At 38.2% G+C, this 20,972-nt stretch overlaps 1 protein-coding gene, 1 long non-coding RNA gene and 1 other non-coding gene across 3 annotated transcripts; 1 reads left to right on the top strand and 2 right to left on the bottom strand.

Annotated features, from left to right (window-relative positions):
* Positions 1-1,434: 1,434 nt before the first annotated feature.
* Trnas-gcu (transfer RNA serine (anticodon GCU)) lies at positions 1,435-1,516 on the bottom strand. The gene has a single exon. It is a non-coding gene; the product is annotated as a tRNA-Ser (tRNA).
* An 11,426-nt stretch (positions 1,517-12,942) lies between these two features.
* Positions 12,943-16,033, top strand: LOC126375096 (uncharacterized). Its single transcript, XM_050021942.1, has 2 exons — positions 12,943-14,148; positions 15,251-16,033. The coding sequence occupies exons 1-2, from the start codon at positions 13,012-13,014 to the stop codon at positions 15,272-15,274; spliced, it is 1,161 nt and encodes a 386-aa protein (XP_049877899.1). The 5' UTR covers positions 12,943-13,011; the 3' UTR covers positions 15,275-16,033.
* Positions 16,034-16,530: 497 nt separating this feature from the next.
* On the bottom strand, positions 16,531-20,160 carry LOC126375126 (uncharacterized). Its single transcript, XR_007567535.1, has 3 exons — positions 19,867-20,160; positions 18,857-19,013; positions 16,531-16,861 (listed from the first exon to the last, which is right to left on the bottom strand). It is a non-coding gene; the product is annotated as an uncharacterized LOC126375126 (long non-coding RNA).
* Between the last annotated feature and the right edge of the window lie 812 nt (positions 20,161-20,972).

The raw sequence follows: 20,972 nt of genomic DNA, 5'->3' as shown, positions 1-20,972 counted from the left end.
AAGTAGATAGGTGTCATGTATGTTAATAAATATGTTAGGTACTAAACTAGACGACTGATTTTCTAACTATACTGGGTGTTAGTGACATCGTAACGAATACTGAGGGGGATGATTCAGGCCATGATTCTGAGTTAAAATCAAGTGGAATTTTCCGTCGCAAAATTCATGATTTTTTTAATTATTTTTTTAATTATTTTCAATTCTATAATTTTGCGATCAAAAATTCCACTTGATATTAACTCAGAATAATGAGCTAAATCAGCCCCCTCAGCATTCGTTACGATGTCACTTACACCCCGCACCAGTACATACAGGTAGCCATACAAGTAGGTATGGGTGTTAGTTACACCGTAACGAATACTGAGGGGGGTGATTCAGACCATGATTCTGAGTTGATATTAAGTGGAATTTCCTGTCGGAAAATTCATGAAAATTTTTGTGTTTTCTTAAATTATTTTCCATTCCATACTTTTGCGACGGAAAATTCCACTTGATATCAACTCAGAATCATGGCCTGAATCATCCCTCAAAGTTTTCGTTACGATGTCACTAACACCCTGTATAGTCATATGAATTCTTATTATAACAAACATATATAAGCTAACGACTATATTCCCAATTGGGATAGTCAAAGGTCCATAACATACTTACCTACATCACAACAACATAACATAACAAACAACATATTACATTTCTAACTTCTGACTAATATTATAAGTGATCCTATGAATTTAATAGTCGACGTCGTTAGTCATGTAAGTCATTTCATGACTGAACTTGATTTCTATAAATAGAAAGACTTTTTATTATTAATTAGTGAAATGATTCCGTACTTCGGAGGGCACGTTTAAGCCGTTGTTCCCGGCTATTGCACTTCCACCAACCCGCAGTGGAGCAGCGTGGTGGAGTATGCTCCATACCCCCTCCGGTTGGTTGAGGAGAGGCCTGGGGGGTTAAAAACGTCACATCAAAGCGATTCATCTAAAAAAACAATATTGCTATTTGACATTTCTTTACATTGTGCACTTAATTTTATATGCGCAAATGTCAAATTGAAATATTGCTTTGTTAGATGAATTGCTGCGATGTGGCCGTTTTAATCCCCTGTGCCCAGCAGTGGGACGTGTTGATGTTATGTTGCTTTAAAAAGCTTTAAACTAGTCAGCTGACATCCATTAGGACAATATTATTATTATTATTATTTGTGGATATAATCATAATCCATATTTACCTAAGTTACATACAAAAGACATCAACGAAATCTTATAGTATTTTTTTATAAAAATAATCAGTCAAAATCACTACTTCTATTATTTTGTTAAAAAAAAACCATTTTATTGGAATTAAATATTATGATCACTTACATTTTACAAGAGACTCCCATCAAAATACGTAAGAAAAATATCTATAACAATTTGTCGGACCAAAAAGAATCGACGAGGATGGGATTCGAACCCACGCGTGCAGAGCACATTGGATTAGCAGTCCAACGCCTTAACCACTCGGCCACCTCGTCATATGATGAGACCCTGAAATTTTACGACCTGTATCCTAACGTCTACCGATATATGGCAAACATGGAATATTTTCTTAATTTTAATCAGTTTGCAATATGAATTAGTTAAGAATTATTGAATTAACAGTAACAAAACGATTGTACTGTGTTTATTATGTGTAAGTAACAGGTAACAAAATACTGCAATTTAAAGCAATTCTTTTAAGATCTCTCATTTTTGTTTCTTAGTTAAATATTAATAATTAGTGAAATATGTGTAATATTAGTGTAAAGGAAGTAAACTTTATATTTTATTATTACACAAGATGTGCTAAAACCAGAAAAGCGCCATCTATTAAAAGTTATTATTACTACGACATACGCCACCAAACTACACGGGAAAATAGTATGACAAACACTGTACTAAGTGGAACGCGTTGTAGTACCGCAATGAAACACTAGATGGCGCTTACTACACTTATTTTTATTTTGTTAAGGTAAGATTAAATTATTTTATACAAGCACTCATGTTGAGTTTATAAGACTAAATATAAGTCATTTAATTATTATTATTGTTGTACCATCGTACCTTTGCAGTTTTTTCCCCTAAAAAGGTACCCACAAAGGTATAAGAGAGCCGGGGCGGGATGAGCGACCTCCAGGGTCAAGTAGAGTCTCAAGAGGGTCGCGTTGCCTAGCAACCTCTCCCTCCATTCATAAAAGCAGGGAATTAGTTGCGCAAACAGTGGAACGCTTGTAACACAGTCAGCTGACAGTCCTACTGGTAATTGCTGCGTCCCTAGAGCTTTGATAACAAAGTCTGGATCGTAATTTAATAACAGGACTAACAATGTAGGTACTTCTCGTTTTCCATTGGACGTTGAGCGCAAATTATTTCGGTTTTTCACGTGCAAATAACATAAGTGTCTTTTTGGCAGCCTTTTAGAATTTAGAAAAAAATAGAGTAAACTTTCTACATTAGTTCTAGTTTGAGCTGAGTGAACATCAATTAAGTGCAAATGTCACCGCCATCGCTGTTGATTACTTAAAAATATCCTTTAATAAAGCCAAAATATTACCTAAAAATAATAATATTAATAATGTTATCGTGTATGAGCAGACCACCGAGAAAATCTCCCATCCATTACGACTACGGTAAAGTTCCGTCATAAGCGGTATTATCTGAGAGTGCTGAAATAGACAGAGGCTCTGAATAATAAATGTAATGGGGATGGATCTAATGTATTAGCGATCGGAGGCAGATGGGAAATTTTATTAATTAAGGCTGCGAAGGCTGAGTCTAGACATAAGGCGGGTGAGGACGTGGAGATACAGAGCTTCGTAGACGCTTGGCTGCAGCACATTACATTGATTTGTGCGACCGACCGTCTCGAGACCACTCGCATCCACGCCGATTCTGAGAAACACACGATTTATATCGGTAGGTTCGCTTATATCGTGTGAATTATTAGACTGCTAGTACATAGAGATAAATAAAGATCTTATATAATAGCAGGTTACTGCGGACAGGCATAAGCAGAAATATTACATAGAATAATATATAAAGCAAACTTTATTAGCATCAGTCAGATAAATAAATTTACTTATATTAAGGTGCTTAGTTACGGTTACACTTTTGGCTGGGTCAATATAACTCTACTCTTTTGGACAAATATCGGACCACACGAAAAGATGGATTCTAACGGATCTAAAAATTGCTTAACTAAACCAGACCCACACTGAAGTATTAAAAAGTGTATCGTAGGTAATTTAGGGATAGGTGACAATTGATAAAAAACTGGTCAAATGGCGTCTAGCTAATATCTAGACTTGTAATTTATCCCAGTAAATCATGCAAGGATATGTCAGACGCACTTTGTTTACTTCTATGGGTATTATTTATATAAGTATGTTCTTAATTTAAAAATATTAACATCAATCTTGTATACGAGATTTGAAATACAAACTTACGTAAGTATTTTGTCTACTTATTTATTTATTTACTAGCTTTTGCCCGCGACTTCGTCCGCGTGGCGTCTTATATAAGAGAGAGATCTTTGTGTGTGTGGGAGTGCATACTTATGCAGTTTAGATTTTTTCATACAATTTTTTTCCCAATAACTCCCATTTTTCAAAATACAGCCAAAAATAAACTTTATATTTACTAAGGTATGCATGCATGCTAGATTGAATCAATTGATTGAATTGATTTTTTTTTAATTGATTGTTCATTGAGTTTTAATTTTAATACACACTTCCTCTCTTCCCATCAACGTTGCTGTGCCCTACAGGGTCCATGTTTTAGTTCCTATGCCTATGTAACACCCCATTGTACTACATGGAATGCAATAAATAATTTAATTGAATTGAATTGAAAACATCTATCTTACGCGATTTCGATTTTTTCATACAAATGTTTTTTTCCCGCTAACTCCCGTTTCCGTGGGAATTTTGCAATATCCTGTTGCAACTAAGCTTTAAGTTAACTAAGGTACCTGCATGCCAAATTTCAAGCGTCTAACTTAAGCGGTTTAGATTTTTCACACAAAAGGATTTTCCCGCAAATTTCCGTTCCCGTGGGAATTCCGGGAATTCCTTTCTTAGTGCACCTCTACGGTACCTAAGCTATGTCCCTTCCAAATTTCAAATGCCTACGTTTAGCCGTTCAGGCTATGCGTTGATATGTCAGTCACTGAGTCAGTCAGTTTCTCCTTTTATTTAGATTTGATTTTTTCATACAAATGTTTTTTCCCGCTAACTACCGTTCCCGTGAGAATTTTGTAATATCCTGTTGCAACTAAGCTTTAAGTTTACTAAAGTACCTGCATGCCAAATTTCAAACGTCTAACTTGAGTGGTTTAGATTTTTCATACAAAAGGATTTTCCCGCTAGTTTCCGTTCCCGTGGGAATTTCGGAAATTCCTTTCTTAGTGCACCTCTACGGTATCTAAGGTACCTGCGAGCCAAAATTCAAACATCTAACTTGAATGGTTTAGATTTTTCATACAAAAGGATTTTCCCGTTAATTCCCGTTCCCGTGGGAATTTCGGGAATTCCTTTCTTAATGCACCTCCACGGTACCTAAGGTACCTGCATGACAAATTTCAAACGTCTAACTTGAGTGTTTTAGATTTTTCATACAAAAGGATTTTCCCGCTAATTCCCGTTCTCGTGGGAATTTCGGGAATTCCTTTCTTAGTGCAACTCTACGGTACTTAAGGTATCTGCATGCCAAATTTTAAACGTCTAACTTGAGTGGTTTAGATTTTTCATACAAAAGGATTTTCCCGCTCATTCCCGTTCCCGTGGGAATTTCGGGAATTCCTTTCTTAGTGCACCTCTACGGTATCTAAGGTACCTGCGAGCCAAATTTCAAACATCTAACTTGAATGGTTTAGATTTTTCATACAAAAGGATTTTCCCATTAATTCCCGTTCCCGTGAGAATTTTGGAATTCCTTTCTTAATGCACCTCCACGGTACCTAAGGTACCTGCATGACAAATTTCAAACGTCTAACTTGAGTGGTTTATATTTTTCATACAAAAGGATTTTCCCGCTAATTCCCGTTCTCGTGGGAATTTCGGGAATTCCTTTCTTAGTACACCTCTACGGTATTTAAGGTACCTGCATAACAAATTTCAAACATCTAACTTGAATGGTTTAGATTTTTCATACAAAAGGATTTTCCCGCTAATTCCCGTTCTCGTGGGAATTTCGGGAATTCCTTTCTTAGTGCACCTCTACGATACCTATGGTACCTGCATGCCAAATTTCAAACGTCTAACTTGAGTGGTTTAGATTTTTCATACAAAAGGATTTTCCCGCTAATTCCCGTTCCCGTGGGAATTTCGGAAATTCCTTTCTTAGTGTACCTCTACGGTATCTAAGGTACCTGCATGCCAAATTTCAAACATCTAACTTGAGTGGTTTAGATTTTTCATACAAAAGGATTTTCCCACTAATTCCCGTTCCCGTAGGAATTTCGGGAATTCCTTTCTTAGTGCACCTCTACGGTATCTAAAGTACCTGCATGCCAAATTTCAAACGTCTACCTTGAGTGGTTTAGATTTTTCATACAAAAGGATTTCCCTTCACTACTCTGCTCTTATTGATTGCAGCGTGATGAAAAGTATACTATAACCTGTCCAGGAGTGTGAAGAATAATTGTACCAAGTTTCATTAAAATCCGTCCAGTAGTTTTTGTTTCTATAAGGAACATACAGACAGACAGACAGACAGACAGACAGACAGACAGACAGACAGATAGACAGACAGACAGACAAAAATTTTACTGATTGCATTTTTGGCATCAGTATCGACCACTTATCACCCCCTGATAGTTATTTTGAAAAAATATTTAATGTACAGAATTGACCTCTCTACAGATTTATTATAAGTATAGATTTGTACACAATGAAACAGACACAAGAAACATACAAAGAAAACAGATAGTACAAGCAAGCTTATCTCTAAACAAAGAGATTTCTTCCAAAAATCTAATAAAAATGTCTCCGTTTTTGCTACGATGTATTACCAAGTTTGACTGTTGTTATTGACTGTCCATTTCGATGTTACAGCGTCATAATCGTAAACCTAAAACGAAACTTTCTCTTTACTTTGTATTCGTAGCAGTTACGTTCCAATCACAATATCGTTTAGCAGAATAGTCTGCGTCGCGCTCCAGCAGGCATTCGATATGTGAACTTGTGGAAGTAAAAGCTGCCACATACATTGCCGTATTGAATTCAATTTATTCCCATAGAAGTGCACGTGAGAGTAAAATTGTGTACGTTGAAAGCCGCAATACCTATTACTTGTACTTTATTGAAGTATCTCAGACGCATATTATGACGTCGAAAATGTAATAAATATCGTTCATTTCAAGACTTTACGTAAGCACGCAACTAAAACTTTTAAAGATCGATTTCACTATCGCAATAATGCGAGATTAACCACTTTCATTTAAACATAATTACTGAACATTATTCAGTCTAGATAAAACTTTATTCGTTGATTTGATGTCGAGTTAGGTATTCGTTCACTTTCGAGTAAATGGTACGATGTAATTGTACAATTTTCCATATCGATTAAAAAAATAATCGACTACTCGCTTTTTTATAACACCACATAACATGAACACCACCTGCATTAACGATATGGCCAAACGTTGATTGAAATATCATTAATTAAACGTTGACGTTTCAATGATATGGTCAACTTAAGTTGGCTATTTAATATATTTAAGTAATATATTTTTTTAATATGACCTGTTCATGAAATGGTCGATCACATCATGAAATGATAAATTCTAAGATCAGGCCACGACACATATATGCTTGACCTTGCTTGTGAAATCCAATCTGTACTGACTTATAGCTTAAGTACAAGGCTTAAAATGTTTGACCACTTTCAGATAAACACTTCGAAGAAAGTGTGGTAAGAACTAACTAAGTAATTGAAAAGTTTTCTTAGGTTAACCAGTTTGAAATGAAGTTCGTTAGTGGACTGAAATTTAAAACTGGGTGATGGGAAATTAATTCTGTCATTACCTCTTGATTAAAAAGTATGAGTGATGAATATATGCAGGAAAAGAATTTTCGACGGCCTTAAGAATACTTACTTTTATTTTCTATTTTCACGTCTTTAGGTGGGTCCATATTATGATGATGTGCCCATTTGTATTGTCGCTAAATTTATAAGAATGTTTGTTTGTGTGCAATAAAGTATATTAAACTATTTCGGTTTATGCTAAAAATAAACCAAAAAAAATCAAATCATTAGATACGAAACAATTTGTATGCTTTATATCTTAAATTTTTCGTCCTGTTGGGCGCGTGACAAATTCTAACACGATATTCATTTTCCGCCATCATTATCCTTCATGTAAGAAAAAGGAAGCTCTCCGTGGATCGTAAAACGAAACGGATAATTTATCCTGAAAGTCGCTTAATATTATCCGTGCTTGAAGGAAGACATAAAAACGACGAACTTAGCCCGCCAATGCGGGATTGGCGGCAAAGACATCGCAAGGTCTTCGGGCTCGATGAATTTCATGGGATTACCGACGTTGTGGCTTCCTAGTACCCACCATCGGATTTAATGTTTTCATAATAAGTTTGCAAGTTGGACACAACTTGACATATTGACTCAATAGACATATTGAGTAACGTAATGAAAGATTTTTTGTATATTGTCATACTGCAGCGATTACTAATAAAATTGACAATACTCGTAAATATCATGAAATGGAATTAAGCGGTCGGATCGTAACAATAATCGTGAAAGCTATAAATAACAGCTTATAAAATGCTCGTTCATTTCATTTGGCAGCTTTTGACAAACTTCTATTTTGAAGTGATGTATGTGAGTATTTTGTTATTATGTGAAAAGCATTCTTTGATCAATGGAGGGGAAGCTTTCTATTATAGCGACCAAGCGCGGCGTCTGGCGGGCGGATTATCCACTTTCCTGGAATAGATTTTTCTCCTCACCTCTTCACAGAATGAAAATAATTTCATCTACCAAATAATCGCTTTAATACACACTGTATCCACTTTCGCGTTATGAGATTAGTGTTTTTTATTAAGCGCAGAAAATTGCTATTGTACTTACCTACCTTCATATAACATATATCTAATGTCCTTATAACCTTAAATATGGTTTCAGGAAAATAATAACAAATATTATATTTAGTACCTATTGCTTTCTTTCTCGCCTTTTATCGTAAATCACTTGAGTGACGATGAACAATTAGTCTTTTTATAGCGGGCTTCAGCAGAAAATGGCATCTTTATTTTTGGACTTGACTTCTAAAGATAAACTTTGTTAACAAGCGCACAAACGAAACGCATCCACATCGCGTGGCGCCACCTATCGATTATTATGCGATGACGGTCTTCCGGTTCCTGCAGCGGCCGCCACATTCGTCTCATACCTTTTTTCGAAACACATATTATCACGACGTCGTCTAATACGCACATCGCTTATTTTACTGTAGACTTACCTACCTTTGTTCTAAAATAAATAAATTTGTTAACAACGTAATAAAGATATTCATTGAAGAGCGCCTGCACACACCCATAAGAAAAAAGGAGACGAGAGCCTGAAGTCCTCAACATTGGTCCTTCGAAGCCGGATTACATCGTGGATCAGCGCACGCATCATCACACACGGTCAGGTCAATCGTTCCTTTTCCCATCCCAGTGCTCTTAATCTGTGCTAACAACGCGTCTATTTTCTAAAATTCCAGTGTATTTGTTCGCTGCGCCGACGCAGTTACTCGACGTGTGCCTACCTACACGTAACTTGTGAGCCGCATAGTTTCTTCAACATCGCCTTTAAACTGTAAGTGCTTGATTTCTGTCACACACAAAACTCACCGAAATGACTAGGAAGCGACATTCATGTGGAGGAGATAGTGATAATTTTGAAGTACTTCGCGGGTTGGTGAAGAAACGTGGAATTTTGAAAGCTAAACTCACGTTACTTAAAAAGTACGTCGATTCTTTGCCTGATTTGCTTACTGAATTACAAAAAACTGAATTAAAAGAGCGCATACGAAATTCTCAGTTGATTTTTGATGAATTTTCTAATATTCAAGACGATATTGAGTTAAACGTTTTCGAAGATAAATTGGAAGAAGAATTAAATGAGAGGGAAGCGTTTGAGAATCAGTATTACGCCACTTTGTCGAGATGTAAATGTGTGTTAAATACCGCAGATATAACTACATCGGAAGGTCAAACTTGTTCTAAGCGAAACTTAGTGAAACTACCTACAGTATCTTTACCATCCTTCGGAGGTTCTTATGATCAGTGGCTGGAGTTCCGTGATACTTATTACTCTTTAATTCACAGTTGTAAAGACATCGATAATATTCAAAAGTTCCATTACTTACGTTCGGCTTTGACCGGTGACGCATTGGAAGTAATTAAATCATTGGAATTCTCTGATAATAACTACGAAACAGCGTGGCAGTTACTCGAAAATAGATACAATAATTCCCGATTATTAATTCATAATCATGTAAAGGCTTTGTTTTCGGCGCAAGCGGTACAAACTGAATCCGCTATACAAATACGCAAACTTATAGATACAATATTAAAAAATATTCGTGCCCTCAAAAATTTGGATGAACCGACTGACCATTGGGACACTCTTATTATTTTTATTATAGTGTCCAAGTTAGATACGTCGACCGAGCGCGAATGGGAACTTCATAAAAGCTTAATAAATAAGCCTAATGATTCCAATAACAAAATTACTTTATATGATTTGCTTAAATTCCTAAAAGACAGAGCGGACGTCCTGGAAACGATAAAGGTGTCTCAAAGTAAAACCACATCTAATCCCATTTCAAATATTAAGAAACCTTCGAATCAACAAAAAACACATAGTCATTTCGCTACACAAAATAATAATAATAACCATAAACCTCAAAGCGCACAAAGGAATTCGAAACGGTTTTCTTGTATTTTGTGTAATTCGAATCATCCATTATACTCTTGTGAAGCATTTCTTAATATGTCGAATCGGGATAAGTTAAAATACATAACTGATAAGAACGTTTGCCGTAATTGCTTACGTACCGGCCATTCATTAAATGATTGTTGGATGGGGCCGTGTAAACACTGTAGTTTGAAACATAATACACTACTTCATAGTGAATTCGCGAAAGCCGGTACATCGACATCAACTGTCGGCGGCGGCGGTAACGCTGTCCCGCAGTCGCAGGCGCAAGCCAGCGCGAGCCACACACAGCAGCCGCGTACACAAACGTTACACGTCGCAACCCACACCATTCACACGTTACATAGTAGTGAAAACAACACACGTTCATGTCTAGATCAAGTGTTGTTATCAACTGCATTAGTGGAAGTTGCTGACAATAGTAACACATATCATACAGTTCGAGCTCTTCTCGACAATGGCAGCCAGCAATGTTTCATATCCGAAACGCTGTGCAAAACACTAAACATTCCATTGATACAGTCCACTGTTCAAGTTACCGGCGTAGGTAACTCCGTGACTCAAACCACACAAATGTGCAAAGTTGAGATGCGTTCTAAAACTAGTTCTTATAACACACGCATTACCTGCCTGGTTTTACCGTGCATTACAGCTGAGCTACCATCATTAGGAGTCAATCACAATATACATATACCAAACAATATTCAACTCGCTGACACAGACTTTCATTCGCCTAGTCAAATCGATTTATTGATAGGCGCGGATACGTTTTGGGAGCTATTGAATGAAGGCTTAATTCGGTTACCTAACGGTCCTTATTTACAAAACACACACTTAGGTTGGATCATTTCAGGTTCCGTTTACGCAAAAAACACACGCATTAAGAAAACTATTTGTAATCACGCACAAACTCTCGATACGCAGCTAAAAAGATTTTGGGAATGCGAGGAAGTTCCTTCCGGGAATATTTTTACTAAAGACGAAAATGCATGCGAAAAACTATTCAATGACACTACTACTCGCGACGAGACTGGCCGTTTTTCCGTGCGTATTCCGTTAAAGGAATCAGCTGATGTACTCGGTGATACATTCACACTAGCAGAGAACCGGTTCCTAGCGCTCGAACGCAGGCTTCTTCGATGCGCTCCTGATTACAAACAAATGTATAGTGATTTTATAAACGAATATTTAGCCTTAGGACACATGAGTCGCATTGATAATTATTCATTACCCGCTTATTTCCTGCCGCATCACGGTGTTTTCAGAGAACATAGTACTACAACGAAGTTACGTGTTGTCTTTGACGCGAGCGCGAAATCTAGTTCGGGCAAATCACTAAATGACATACAATTAATTGGGCCACCGTTACAAAACAACATTTTTTCCATTCTGTTACGATTCCGGCAGTTTAAATATGTAGCTTGTGCAGACATCGAAAAAATGTACAGGCAGATATTAATTCAACCTGACCAACGGAACTTGCAATTCATTTTGTGGCGAGAGAACCCATCCGATCCGAAGAAAGCGTTGGGTCCGGATGGCATTCCAATTGAGGCATGGAAGTGCTTGGGTGATACCGGAGTCGTAATACTGGAGAATCTGTTCAACACCATGCTCCTGGAGACTAAATGCATGCCGGATGCTTGGAGGATGAGTACAATCATCCCACTTTATAAAGGCAAAGGAAGTCGCTATGAATGTAATAATTACCGAGGTATAAAATTAATGAGCCATACCATGAAGTTATATGAGAGAATCATAGATAACCGTCTCCGTCAGGAATGCTGTCTCTCTCAGAATCAGTATGGTTTCGTCCCAGGGCTCTCAACTATTGATCCAATCTTTGCAATGACCGTGGTTACTGAAGAGCACAGAGCAAAAGATGAACCCCACTACATTGCATTCCTAGACATGGAAAAGGCTTTTGACCGTGTGCCCCGAAATACAATATACTGGAGTCTCAGAAGGAAAAATGTTCCCGAGGCATACGTCACCATCGTAGCCGACATGTACAAGGATGTCCGCTCTTTTGTACGAACTACAGTAGGAGTCACACAATCCATCCCCGTGACTGAGGGTGTTCATCAAGGTTCAGTACTCAGTCCGTATTTGTTTAGTCTCGTACTCGATACCCTCACTGAAGATGCTCAGAAAGTAGCCACATGGACCTACATATATGCAGATGACGTAGCGATTTGCACATCAAGCCGACAAGAACTGGCGAATGCCCTCGCAGCGTGGAAAAGTCAGTTGCAGGCAGGTGGGCTAGTACTTAGTGTAGCTAAAACCCAATATATGGAATGCAACGTCAAGAACCCTAGCGCTGACCCTATAGTGATAGATGGACAAGTTGTTCAACAGTGCGAGGAGTACAAATATCTGGGGACAATAATCTGCAGTTCCGGAAATTTGGAGAGCAACATACAGCACCGTATATCAGCAGCCTGGCTCAGGTGGCGTGAAGTTACTGGCGTTACCTGTGATAGCCGAATGCCTGTAAAGCTGAAGGGGCTTATCTATAAGTCAGTAATAAGACCTGTCTTAACCTATGGAAGCGAGACGTGGGCCGTAACGAAAAAACATGTCCAGTCCATCCAAGTTGCAGAGATGAAGATGTTACGTTGGATGTGCGGCGTGACGAGGCTCGACAAGATTCGCAACGAGTATGTGCGCGGTAGCCTCGGTGTACGTGACGTGGCTGACAAACTGCAGGAAAACCGGCTGCGTTGGTATGGGCATGTTAAAAGAAGACCGCCTGAGTACATTGGCAACGTAGCACTCGACTTCAATATTACTGGTCAGCGACGTAGAGGAAGACCTAAGCTGAGATGGTTGAGTGTCGTGGAGAAAGACATGGAGAGTTGCGGGTTATCCGAAGACGATGTCCAGGATAGGGCAAAGTGGAGGAAGAACAGTAGGAAAGCGGACCCCGGCGCAAGACGGCGGGATTCACGCTAGGAAGAAGAAGAAGAACCCATCCGATCCCCTTGTTGTGTACCGGCTTAATACCGTAACTTACGGAACAGCCTCCGCGCCTTATCTAAGCATGCGTTGTCTCAAACAGCTGGCATTGGAATGCAATGATGACGTCATCGCTCGTGTTATCAATGACGACTTCTACGTAGATGACCTAATTACGGGTCATGATGATAAATCCACATTATTAAAAACATGTGACCAAGTTTCTAAAATACTAAAGTCTGGTTGCTTGCCATTACGAAAATGGTTATTTAATTCTGAAATCTCCAATTCACCGTTTGATTCTAAAGAACTTACATTGGGAGATAATTGCCAAACTAAAACATTAGGGTTAGGGTGGTTTTCCGCTTCGGATGAATTGCATTTTAGTACGATGTTTGTTCAAGATGCAACCCGAAATAATAATATAACTAAACGCACAATTTTATCAATCATATCTCAAATATATGATCCTTTGGGATTGTTATCACCTTCCATTATTATCGCAAAAATAACTTTACAAAAATTATGGCTATGCAAAACAGGTTGGGATGACCCGGTGCCACAAAACATTATTTTATCGTGGAAAAATTACATTAATAAATTACCACATTTACAAACCTTACGTATTCCCCGTCATGTTATTGGCGAAAATACAAACGTAAACGAATTGCACATTTTTACGGACGCATCGCAAGATGCCTACGGCGCTTGTGCCTATGTACGTAGCTATATTGATGATCCTCTCCTAGTGCGAGTACCAATTAAAACCTGTTTATTGTGTGCAAAAAGTAAAGTCGCGCCAGTCACTACGGTCAGTGTTCCGCGATTAGAACTCAACGGAGCGTTGTTAGGGGCAAGGTTATATAAACAAATAATTAAATCTCTTAGAATCACGTTTGATAAAGTATGTTTTTGGTCAGACTCGACTATTGTGTTAGGGTGGCTTAGGATGTCACCTAGTCTATTAAAAACATATGTACAAAATCGTGTTGTTGAAATCAATGAAATAACAAACGATTTACCGTGGTATCACGTGGCGGGAAGCCATAACCCTTCTGATCTGTTAACTCGCGGCATTCAATTCGATGACCTACAATCGTCGGACTTGTGGTGGCACGGGCCAACATTTTTACGTGAACCTAACCTAAACTGGATACATGAAGGTGTACCTAACGTGAACTACGATGAGTTACCGGAACTCAAACCTATTAAAACCGCAATGGTAAGTCAAACTAATAACAATATGTTTCCATTTGATAGGTTTTCTTCTTTTATTCGCATGCAACGCGTTACTGCGTACATTTTACGCTTCATTCATAACTGTCGTGATAAAATAAAACCAAATAGAAGCACAGGGCCTCTTTCAGTTGATGAATTAGAATGGTCATTAATTGTTTTAGCTCGAATCTCGCAACGTGAATCTTTCTTTAACGTTTATGAACTCGTTAAAGGAAACCAAAACACAAAATTGCCCCGTAACATTTCTAATTTGAATATATTCATTGATGAACACGAATTAATTAGAGTGGGGGGAAGAATAATGCACTCCCCCTCCTTTTCGTATGAAAAGAAACATCCCATACTATTGTGCTCGAAACATAGGTTTACTCGACTGCTCTTTTCATACCAACATGTACTATCACTACATGCCGGTCCCCAACTGTTATTGGCTAATATCAGAGAATGCTGGTGGCCGCTCAGAGGGCGGGACCTTGCAAGAAAAACAGTACATTCTTGTGTTAGGTGTATACGCATGAAACCAAAGCCTTTACAAATTCAAATGGGTAACTTACCTTATGAAAGATTAGAATCGGGATACGCATTCCTTCGCTGTGGTGTAGATTATGCCGGTCCACTATACATGCTAAACCGCAAAGGCAGAGGCGCAAAACTACAAAAATGTTATATTTGCCTATTTGTATGTTTTGCTACGCGCGCCGTTCACTTGGAGTTAGTCACGGAGCTTACTACCGCGGCATACTTACTAGCACTTAAACGTTTCCTCTCACGACGTGGTAAACCCGCTGAAATATACTCAGATAATGGGAAGAACTTTGTAGGGGCTCTGAAAGAATTTTCTAGTTTTTTAAATGATAACGAACGAGATATTCTTAACTTTACCGCTAATGATTTAATTAAATTCACATTTATTCCGCCTTATTCTCCTCATTTTGGTGGTTTGTGGGAGGCGGGAGTCAAGTCTTGCAAGTTTCATCTTCTCCGCGTCATAGGCAATGCTAATCTAACTTACGAGGAGTTGAGTACGGTGTTGGCACAGATTGAAGCCGTCCTCAACTCCCGTCCCATGTCACCTATGTCCACAGATCCGAACGACTTACTCCCTTTAACCCCAGCTCATTTCTTGATTGGCCGGCCGCTTACTGCGCCGCCTGCTCGCAGAGACCTCACCGCCACAGCTGCGCAGCGCCTCACTCGCTATGACCGCGTCGAACAGATGCGTCAGCATTTTTGGAGCCGCTGGGCTAAGGAATACATAGCTGAACTTCAGAAACGAACCAAATGGCAGAACCACAATGAAACCATAGAAAACAACATGATGGTACTAATAAAGGAAGACAACCTGCCTCCTCTCAACTGGCGGGTAGGACGAGTCATTCACACATTCACAGGGAAAGACGGCCTCTCACGTGTCGCAAACATTAAGACTTCTACGGGCATTATTCAACGGACATTCCCTAAAATATGTCCTCTTCTCACACACAACGAAGACAGAGAACCTCGACCTAAACATGAAGACAGAGAACATATTTCCACCGCTAGGGACAGCAGCTTCTTGGAACCAGCAGTCCAGCAGCTTCCAAGGCCGGGGGCATGTTAACAAGCGCACAAACGAAACGCATCCACATCGCGTGGCGCCACCTATCGATTATTATGCGATGACGGTCTTCCGGTTCCTGCAGCGGCCGCCACATTCGTCTCATACCTTTTTTCGAAACACATATTATCACGACGTCGTCTAATACGCACATCGCTTATTTTACTGTAGACTTACCTACCTTTGTTCTAAAATAAATAAATTTGTTAACAACGTAATAAAGATATTCATTGAAGAGCGCCTGCACACACCCATAAGAAAAAAGGAGACGAGAGCCTGAAGTCCTCAACAAACTTGTTCAAAATAAATGACAAGAGGGGTGGTTACTGGTTAGCTTAAAACAGCCTCTATCAAGCCATCTTTAAAATATTAAAAATAAATTCACAGTCACAGTGACAAGCAAATACTCTGAGCTGTTGTATAGTCGTTTAAATAGTAATCAGCTTTAGGTACCTATTAACTGCGTGTTGTAGTTGGGATCACGTGCAGTCTAACCTGATAAACGAATTATAGGCAATGGGTATATGCATCATGGTCATCATCATAAGTAGGTAAGTAGTTATTTTTGGTCACCAATACAACAATTTCGCAGCACAATACGTTTTCCCAGTTATTAACGGAAACGTAAAGACGACTACCTAGTTATAAAAATATTAAATAAATTGAAATAAACAATATTATCAATATTTATTTATTACACCATAGACAAAATAATTCACATTATAGAGTAATATTAAACAAGGAAACCAAAATAAAGAATTCACCGAATTGTTTACAATTAACAATTTATTGAGGTAAGTTATAAATTGTTTTGTGATTTTGTCTACGCCATTAGACTTCAAAGCAGAAACTCAGGCCGGGCGTGAAATTTTGTTTGTGGTTTCATATCTTCCTCATTTCTATCTGTAAACCTGTTACCTGGTCCTGTACGTGCGAGCCATATTACGCTACAGTTTCGTTTACGTATCACACTTGCTTTGTTGCGGGTTTACATCGACCTAGTTCCATGAACGTCGACGTAATAGATTCCACATCGCTCCGGGTTGGCAATGTGCGGCGAGCGGGTGTGTGGCTGCGGTTTACAGCGGTGATCGTGGCCCTAGTGGAAAACAAACAGCAAGCACTGCCTAATTCTGTGCTTTATTCAGCTATTTCCGGGAAATAATAGCTAGTCTTCTTCTATCGCGTGGGTTGTGAGGTGGAGTACCAACCCCATCAACCCTGGAGGTCAGGGGTCTATGGCGCTTCAATATAGTAATCCTGACACCAGGGTTGATGAGGTTGGTCATTGATCTCACAACGTACAAGGGATAAAGAAGACTTAAATTATGCAGATCATCATCATCAATTTAAGAGCCACGCTCTTGTCGGTGTAGCATTTCACCATACTACTTTTTTAGGGAAAAATAGGGCAGTGGTTTCCCTCTTGCCTTCCGCCCCGCAGTACTCTGTCTGACGCGAGTGGGATGGCGCCCAGAGTAGTCTATTACAAAGCCATACTAGGACCCCTGTCCTCTGCCTCTGAATAGTACTGACAGTTACTGCTGCCCTCTGTCAGGTTCCAGGTTACAGTCCCTGTGACATGCCCCTTCCGTCCTGCATTGCCGTACTGATGGCTCCCATCTCCGCCTCTGCAGCCGTTGAGGTCTTCACCCGTATCCCTAAATTATGCAGATAAGCTACTATTATGTTTTTGGTACATCCCGTCCGCGGCACAGGATACATTGACCTATACTTACTGATGTTATGCTGAGAATTGGTATGGAAACCATTATCTAATATGGACACAGTGAAATTTCTGGTACACACATACATAAATTGACGACTATTTCCCACCGGGGTAAGCAGAGAATATCATGTCCATAATACGTATTTATTTATATATTATCTCTTCTTCTCTCGTGTATGTATCGTTTCGTATATATTATGATAAATATGATTAACTGCTTCGTCAAGTAAGTTCGTTGTGGTAGACAGAACGTAATTACTTAGATATAGCGTTAGCGCCATAAGGATGTAAGTCTATGGGTAAGTATAGTAGATCTCCTAGAAAATACGATGTTTTATGCTTTATATAAAAATCATTACATACTTATCACTACATAATATATTTAAGTAGCGTTTTTTTATCGTCACAAATGTACTCAAGATTGTATTAGGAAGGTTGTATAACGACGAGTATAGTCACCCAATGATACTTACGAGTTCATAAATCTGGAACAAGTACCAGAGCGATGCCCTTTCAGAGATTCAATCAATAACTATGAAGGATCGGCGAGACTTGGAAATTGAATGTCTACACCACTATCAATCTTATTTATAACGAATATATAGGTATCCAAAGCTATTAGGTACCTAACATCGGAATATTTTGAAGATCTATCGTACTAAATTCAAATACCTAATAAAATACTCGTAATTATAAACTCTTTACTGCACAATCATACAAGAAGAGCAATAATTTTCAAATAGAACAAAAGAATATTGAAAACTATTGTAACTTTCAATATGGTATAATAATCGCAGAATCGCATCATCATTGTCACCTTTTCGCAATATGTAGGGTCGCCTTTGTCAATATGTCTTCGATAAGACCCATCAGGGTCCTTATATGGACATTGATCATCGAGGTAGTAAAATCCCCGTCACAGGATTTCTTTGTTTTTTTTTAAGGTTTTTCTTTGTTTTAAGTCTGTTGTGTGTGTTTACTTGTGAGTCTGATTAAGCTCAAAGTTTTTTTTTTAATATATGGAAATGTCGCGTGGCATGACTTTGTCTGGTGGTAACTTCCACGCTGAAACTTACCTATCACCGGTAAGAAATAAATAAACTAAAGGCGTCTAAACAGTAATCCACTAAATTGATATCATTATCAGTTTCGTAACTAGAACAAACGTCTTGAATCGCCAAGCAATGCCAAGCTATTTTAACACTACCTCCTTTTTCTGTTTGCACTATTTCTTATTTGTAACTACGTATCGTACGTAAGGCGCTGAACGCTTTAATTCTCCCACTTGGCAAATTAATTTGCTTCCGCTTGGAGCAGATTTATTTCAGCATGAAACGTCCAAGACCTCACTCGCCAATTACTCACTTTACACTTTGCCCGGCGTTCTTTCACTTTGCCTTTGCCAACTTCGGATAAGAAGAACCCTTTGTGAAGTTGCTCAGATAGTAAACGGGCAACTCGTAAAGGGGACGGTTTTTGAAACAGATTCCTGTTCAGTCGAGCCTTGTTAATGTTAACTGGACTACCTAAAACATGCGTGAAAATCTTTAACGGCCGAGGTATTTCAATAATGATGCGTATACGATACGTATACGGGTATACGGGTACCTTCGTAAAGATTAAATTTGATATATGATGAACATATTTGTATGGGTTATGGGCTGGTAACCTATTACCAGATAATTCTTGTAAGTTTAAGGTTGGCAGTTAGTTTGCTGTTATAGGTGGTGAGCCGTATCGCCGTCTGTAATGGTCGAACCAACTGTTACAGAGCAATATATTTAATATAAAATATAATAAACGAAAATATAATCGTAACTGGCTATGTTCTGGACGTGTCAGGGGTTAACGATCGATTCAAATTTGGTAACCTACATTCGCTACGTAGTTCGTTAGTGCTTGTAGCTGCAAGATAAATTATGCTTCTCTTATACTCCCGTTAATAAAAGGATGAATAAAACTTAGAATATTCCACATGGCTTATTCTTGGAAAGTCAAAATAGTCGACAAAGGAGCGGGTACACACATCCTACCCTTAGGTACTTTTTATTGCGCCTTTATGGCTTCAGAGGCGTTCTAAAAACCTGAACATTATTTGGCATAAGCCATGTATGTATGATAACATACATACATGCATGACATCACGCCTATCTCCTGTAGGGATAGGTAGAGATGACGGAATTCTTTAGTGAAGGTGGAAGAAGCGAAAGTGGTGTGTCGGGGTCGCAGTAAGTGGCATATCTTTTAAGGTATTACAAAACGATAAATTGCATGAAACTCTACATTGGATGTTCTCTGAATCATTGATTTGTTGTTGTAGGCAGAGGAAACAGGAAGCTTCACAGGAAAATTTTATTCTAAAAAAGGTAAGTAACTTGCCATAAACTGGTTTATTTCCAGACTGAATGCAGTTTCCTATTCCCCGCATCATCTCGATCTCCGTACGTACAAAATATTATGAATACTTCTTACACAGGATATTACTTTATAACTTCGGATAATTTTAAATATTCTTGTGAATAACAAATTGTGGATCATATTTGTGCGAGTAAGTAAAAGCGTAGAACTGAGTTGTCTATTGAATATTCGAAGACTGCTATGTCCAATATCGCGAAGATATTCTTACAATTTATTTATAGAATTAAAATTAATACGTTTTATATACTTACATCAGGCCAAAGTTTGATATATCTGTAACTTATACTGTCAGAATTTATAATATAGTAAGGAATGGGCAAATATGAATGATTTGTTATAATGATCATTCGAATGACAGAGTTCATAATTATGTAAGTAATTATTCGAGCATAAGAAAGACCTATTCAAATAATTCAGTAAGTAATACATTCGAATGAGAATTAATCATTCCTTGATATTTTCAAATACTTACCCTATGGGTATGGTATCATTCGAATAACTCGATTGTAATTTTTGTATCATACATCACTAATGGTAATAATATACTTGATTACGAATAAAATCGATATTTTACTAGGTAACTAAATAAGAATACTTTCATCATGTAATAAATAAACTTTACTAAGTTCTGTAGCCAAATCCAATTCCAACGTTTTATTTCTTAGGAAACGATTAATCTTCGCTAATGCGAGGGGCTGCGAGTTTCCACGTAATTTGCACAATTCCTTAATGCATCCAACGCAACTCTGACGCTGTGCAGGCAACAAAACACCTTTACTAAACATTTTTAAACATAAATCTGGAAAATAATATCCATATTTCATACTTTGCATCTTCGTTCATATACAAAGTTGCGCACACACCCCCTTTGGGATTGGTTCATATCGCACGAATATTTAGAGGAAACATGTCAAATACATACTTAGAGTGGTATTAATAAACCAATCTCAGCTTCGAGACTGCTCTCAAGATCATGTCAATGTGACAGTTCTTATATAAAATAGGTACTGCCCTCAACAGTCTCAGCTGAGATTAGTTTATTAAGGTGGTATTAATAATCTAA

Source organism: Pectinophora gossypiella, chromosome 2, assembly GCF_024362695.1.
Source record: "Pectinophora gossypiella chromosome 2, ilPecGoss1.1, whole genome shotgun sequence".
Lineage (NCBI taxonomy): Eukaryota > Metazoa > Arthropoda > Insecta > Lepidoptera > Gelechiidae > Pectinophora > Pectinophora gossypiella.
The sequence above is the reverse complement of the archived record's forward strand: the minus strand, read 5'-3'. Positions and strand labels throughout refer to the sequence as shown.

Excerpts from the sequence above, each read along its gene's own strand:
- LOC126375096 (XM_050021942.1), top strand. The coding sequence starts at position 13,012 with ATGCGTTGTCTCAAACAGCTGGCATTGGAATGCAATGATGACGTCATC. Across the intron at positions 14,149-15,250 it reads AACCTATTAAAACCGCAATG|ATCCGAACGACTTACTCCCT; the intron begins GTAAGTCAAACT and ends CTATGTCCACAG.